General features: G+C 38.0%; 1 protein-coding gene across 2 annotated transcripts in view; it reads right to left on the reverse strand.

The window, feature by feature from the left end:
- Nucleotides 1–5,319: 5,319 nt before the first annotated feature.
- LOC106942190 (heat shock 70 kDa protein 12A-like) overlaps nucleotides 5,320–6,232 on the reverse strand; it is a 6,457-nt gene continuing 5,544 nt past the window's right edge. Inside the window, exons 2-3 of one of the 2 annotated variants that reach the window (XM_015025400.1) lie at nucleotides 5,934–6,155; nucleotides 5,320–5,863 (exon numbers count right to left, since the gene is read on the reverse strand). In XM_015025400.1, coding sequence (XP_014880886.1) covers nucleotides 5,642–5,863; nucleotides 5,934–6,155 — 444 coding nt within the window. In that variant the 3' untranslated portion in view covers nucleotides 5,320–5,641. The remainder of the gene's footprint in view (nucleotides 5,864–5,933; nucleotides 6,156–6,232) is intronic. The other variant, XM_015025402.1, reaches the window with a different exon arrangement.

The raw sequence follows: 6,232 nt of genomic DNA on the forward strand, positions 1-6,232 counted from the left end.
CAAACACTTTACACTATATTTTGAAATATCAACAATAAACAAAGTTTTACCAAAACCTAAATTACCAACTTTTGAAAAAAAAAAAAACATTCTGTAACTTGTTTCCACAAAACATTTTGATCACCATACAAAAACCTCTGTACAAACTGTAATCTGAAGGCTGCTTTCCTACTTTCTAAATTAACCAAACCTTGCCCTCCTTCCTCCTTTGGTAAAAACAAAATACTCTGAGGGACCCAATGTAATCTGTCCCAAAAGAAATTTAAAATGATAGTCTGTAGTTTTACCAAAAAACCTGGTGGGGGTTCCAAAACAGATAAACGATGCCACAAAGTTGAAGCAACCAGATTATTAATAATTATTGTACGGCTCCTGTAAGACAATCGTGGAAAAGCCAGAGCCATTTCTTTAACCTGCCCTCCATCAGTTCAATAAAACCTTCCCAATTTCTCATTACCTCTATTTGATCCCAAGTAAACACCCAAATATTTAAAACCATTTTTCAGCCACTTTAATTCACCAGGTAATTTAGGTTCTTGTTTTGTCCACTTACCAACTAGCAAAGCTTTACTCTTGCTCCAATTAACTTTGGATGGAGACATTTTGGCAAAACACTCAATAATTTCAGTTAAAGTAAAAACATCTGACTCTTCTATGATTGCCACAATAATATCATCTGCATATGCAGAAAGTTGGAAGGGTAAAGAAACTTCATTCGACTTTACCCCCTGCAACCTTTTCCTGATTTGACATAAAGGTTCAATACTCAACAAATACAACATTCCTGACGTTGCACAACCTTGGCGAATACCTCGCTTTACATTAAAAGGTGCACTTAAACCACCATTGACTTTCAATACACTTTCAATGTCACAATAGAGGGTTTTAATCATGGCAATGAAACCAGAGGAGAAACCAAAAGCTTTCAAACTATTCCATAAATATTGGTGCTCCACTCGATCAAATGTCTTTTCTTGGTCAATAGAAATCAGACCAAAGTTTAAACCCAATAAATTAGAGACGTCCAAATAGTCTGGAATTAATGTTATATTATCTCTGATTGATCTGCCAGGGATGCAGTAGGACTGATCGACATCTATAACTGGATCAATCACTTTTCTCAGTCTGGACGCCAACACTTTAGAGAAGATCTTGTAATCAGTAGACAACAGACTGACAGGCCTCCAGTTCCTCATTTCATACAGATCACCCTTCTTAGGCAGAAGAGTGAGCACAGCTCTGCGACAGCTAAGGGGTAACATTCCCCTTGTCACACAGAGGATTTCCAACAGATCTTCAGCCAGCACAGGCCAACACGATTTAGAAAACTCCACAGGCAAACCGTCTATTCCTGGAGCTTTGCCATTCTCCATGCTCAGCAGCGCCCCCTGCAGTTCTTCCAACGTCAGAGCATGCTCCAAAATGACATGGTCTTGGTCTGACACCTTTGGCAAGTCACTGAGAAACTCTTCTGTCATCACAGAGTCGTCTCTAAACTCACTGTGAAAAAAGTCCACAGCTCTTTTCCACAGTTCGGTGGGATCTGTCAACTCTTTTCCATCTTCAGAACCAATGAATGAGACGATTTTGTCCATTTTTCTTCTCCAAACTGAAGAAGACTTTAGAGGGAGCATCCATTTCAGAGATATGTTGAAAACGTGAACGTACCAGAGCTCCCTGCTCTGAGCCCAAGCAGATCAGCCAAAGCAGATTTTTTTCCTTTTGAGAGCCTGAAAATGGCCTCGATTTCCTGTGGACTCACAAAAACTCTGAAGATCCACAATTTCAGTCTCTAATTCCTCAACAGATCAAACCATTTCTCTTGTAACATTGTAAGTGTATTGATTACAAAACTGCTGAATTTTAATTTTACCGATATCCCACCACTGCTGTACAGACGTAAACTGACATTTCATGAGTTTCCACTGCTTCCAAAAAAAGAAAATCCTGTTTTAAAACAACCATCATTTAACAAAACAGTATTGAAATGCCAATATGCACTTTTAGGTCTTAAATTATTAATAAACACATTCCCTATAATCATACATTGATCAGAAAAGCCCAGTGGACATAGTGCATAATTTAAATATTTGTAAATGGAGCCCAAAACAACAGAACCCATCTAATCTTACCAAAGTAATATAATTCTCTTCACAATGAGACCAGGAATATTGTCTTATCTTTCCATTTTTAAATCGCCACATATCAGCTAAATCATGTTTCAATAAAACGTTTCAATTTTCTCCTTGTGGCTCCAAATGATTCCCATCTAGATCATCTATTGTACAATTAAAATCACCTCCTAAAATTAAATAATCTGTTGACACAATTTAATAGTTTATCTGCTAACTTTTCTAAAAACACACAACGTTCACTTGGATTCACAGGAGCATATACATTCAGTAAAATAAACTTTATATTTTCATACTTAATAACTTTTAACAATCTTCCAGTTTCAACATCTTCAGTTTCAATAGAAACTGGAAGAAAGTTTCTTGAGAAAAGAAAAGCTACTCCAGCACTTAGTGAAGTTTTATGACTCAGAACAAGATTTCCATCTAATCAGCCTCATTATCAACATCACTGAGTTTCTGGAGCAAAAGCTGCATCAATGCATTTAGATTTTAAAAGTTCAAAGTACACAGCCCTTTTTCACATCCTTTGCACCATTAAGGTTTAAAGATGAGATTTTAAATCTACTCATATTCACACAAAAAAGATCCAAAGAAAAAAAATACTGACTTTCATGAAACTCACAAAATTTGAGCTCTGACTTTTTGCACCAGTTTTCAAAGTCTATAAACTTCAGTGACCCTTAACCCATCAGAAGTCCTTCGTCTCATTAACCATTTAGCTGAGTCAACAAACTATTTTCTATTGGAAAAAAATCCTCTATGACCACATCCTGTTTTCCTTTAGTTGCTTCCAAAAACCTTCTAATCTGCTCTGGACTGTAACCATTAGTACTCTGGCCATCAGGAAGAGAGGAATCAGATTCTCTATCACTATCAGAATCAGATAAAACCTCTGAATCACTTTCTTTCACTCTTTTCTTTCAACTGAGTCTTTTTAGGTTTTACCCCTTCAGCTTCTCTAGATTTTCTTTTAGTGTTTGGTACTTTAAAAACACTTTCATCATCCTGATCAGATTCCCTCCATATGAACCAAGTCATCAACATCCATTTCTTCTTGTAATCCTTCTTGTGTCGTCGTTTGACTCTTTACTCTCTTCAGGAGAAGTAATGACATCCTCAATGTCACGTTCTGAAACATTGGACGTCTTTTGGTCTCCTGTTGAAACTCCCTCCCCAGCGTTAATTTCTTGATCTCCTTCTCCAGCATCAGCCACCAGAGTTTCCTCCCAGCTGCTCCCATGTAGCTCCATTCATAGTATCTGCTGATGTCTCAGGCTCTGGGTCTCCATTAACCTGAACAATCTCTTTTTGAACCTTTTCAGGGTAAATACGAACCGAATGGCCCTCCTGGTTACATCCAAACACTTCATAGTTTCAGTTGTTGCAAAAATAGTGGAATCAAAGCCGTCAACTTTAAATTTCATCACTATACTCAGTTCCTCTGTACCGTTTTTGAGAATCATAAACTCTTGTCTTCTAAATGAAACGACGTGTTTCAGTTTTGCTGATTTGCATCCCGATGGGAGCATTTTCATTGCCGACCCGGTCTGACCGATCTGACCGTGACGAGACAATTCCTTCAGCAACACATCATCACTGATGAAAGGAGGCAAATTAGACAGGATGATCTTTTTAGCAGGTTCATTCAAGGGAAAACAGTAGTTTGTGTATTTCTCAAAACAATTCCTCTCAACTACGCTGTTCACCTTGTCGATCGAGTCCAAAAACAACCACTGCATTATTCATCCTGGACGCTGCCTTCACACTTTCACACCCAACAAGTTCCCCAACAGCCAAACCTCCTCAACCGAAAAATCCACATCAACTGGTATTTTAATACCATGTCGACATGAAAGGCTCCTAAAGCTGCAGCACCGTAACTTTTCCTGGCCTTCGCACCGAGCTAAAAACTTAGTGGGCCGAAAAAAGACACTATTGAAACACCAGTGGAAACAGATCGTGTTAAAGTGTGAAACAAGTGAATCACCACTGGTGAAGTTCAAACCTTTAGAAAACCTCACACTCGTTCTCCTTCCACTCCACACAGGGAGAGAGAGAAAGAGAGAGAGACAGAGAGAGAGAGAGACTTGGTAAAACTGACCTTCATGGGAGAGTTTAAGACCAGAAACTCTGGTTTCATAAAGACTCGGTCCACAAAAGGTCTGATATCCGAGATTTATAAGAAAATTTGATGGACTCAAGAAAAACGGAAGGAAACCAGGAAGTCTGCCTCTGATTGGTTAAAATAAAATCATCATTAAGATGCTGAGACATCGTCTCAAACATGAACTAATACTGGAAAACTCTCCATTGTGGCTGAATTAAAATTATTCAGCAATAAAGAGTGAAGCAAATTTCCCCCTCAGTGATTTAAAAGATTTATTCCCAGATTCTGGGCCGAGGTGAAAACAATCAGTTATTAGATGAAGGAGGAAATTAGAATTTGTTAGGTTGGTAAAAGATGTGGTGAAACATTTATGAACAAAAATGTAAAACAGTGATTCTGGAGGACCAAACAGGACCTATGGAAAAAGAACAACGCTGTAAGAAAATATACACAAAATATCCATCCATCCATTTTCTGTTCATCCTTGTCCCTAGTGGGGTCAGGAGGTCATAGTGCCCATCTCCAGCTGGTGACCTGTCAGGGCACCAGAACCTCTGATGACCCCATGACCTCTTCCTTTCTCTTCCTTTGCTAACAGGCTAGTTAGCTCTGGTTAGCTTATGTTATTCTTTAGTTTTTTCTTTTTATTCCTAAGCTGCTCGTCACAACCATGATGTGTCAACTCCATAACTAACAATTTACAAAACTTTGATGACATTTTGTGAAATAAAAGCTTCATTTTGGTCAATGTAAAGATTTCATGGACCTGATGAGCTACAATATGACCGCCTTCAGAATAACATCATATAAATTGAGGTAGTTTGGCTTTTTGTCAACTCCATCAGTTTTTGTGACTCTTTCAGTGAAATTGTTGTCAAATTTCACTTAAATCTGCAATTAATTCATTTTAATGTATTTTACATACATTGCATTACTTCACATGTATCAAGTTTTTATTTTATTCACTAGTTTGTCACCTTCAGTTCTATATCAACTCCGTCAGATGAACTTTTTGTTGTTTGTTTTAAATAATATTTTTGTTTCTTGAGAAGCATTTGTCTTAGTAAAAATATCACTAATAGAGTCATTGAAATAATTTTATATTTATTTTTGTCAGATGGTGATGAGAACGTTCTGGATCAGGTCCATTAAAAATTTAATTTTCAAAATAAATGTTGCAACTGGGAGCCTGCACCTTAGCGTCTTTACATTCCCAAAACATTATTTGTCATATTTGAATACATAAGCTTGAGGAATAATAAAAAAATGGGGAAAGTTAAACCCATTTTGTCCCTGTTCTCAATAATCAAATACTTTTACATGACTTGCTTCAATTCAATTAGTCCAAACGGATCATCTAGAGAATCCATTCATATATCACACATATCCTACAAACAGACTAAAACCTGTTAATGTTTGTCTGCCAGACGTTACAGATCCACTCAGTACCGTTCCAGCTGGTATCAGGTTCTGCTGCTCCTGCAGGTTGATCCTGTGAGTCTCTGCTGTGGTTCTGTGTGATGAAACCATCAGGTTGAAGCTTCAAACACCAGGTCAAAGCTGCTTCTGACTCCAGAACAAACATCAGTTTGTCTTTAGTGGCGTCTGTTACAAGACCAGCCTGGAGGAGAAACCAGAAGTCTGATTCTGATGAACATTCAGAGATGATGACTCTAAAAACATGATGTTACCTGAACTGCAGCTTCTTTCATGAACTGTTTAGAGGAATAATCCAAGCTTTTAGGAACAGTCAGCACCCAGGTGAAGTCAGATGCTGTGAACTCTCCTCCTTCTGGATGAGATCTGATGGTTTTCAGAGCATCGTCCTTCAGGAACCTCAGAACTTCTGTAAAAACCTTCAGGATCGACATCGACTTCCTGTTGGCTGTTCTGATTTCCCTCCCCAAGATGTCCTGTCAACAGGTTTCAGTCTGTTAGTTTGTGTTCATACCAGGATAGTTTATCAAATCTACTCATGATGAACTGCTGC

This window comes from Poecilia latipinna, unplaced genomic scaffold (genome assembly GCF_001443285.1).
Source record: "Poecilia latipinna isolate Pla-1442-1.1 unplaced genomic scaffold, P_latipinna-1.0 Scaffold4097, whole genome shotgun sequence".
Lineage (NCBI taxonomy): Eukaryota > Metazoa > Chordata > Actinopteri > Cyprinodontiformes > Poeciliidae > Poecilia > Poecilia latipinna.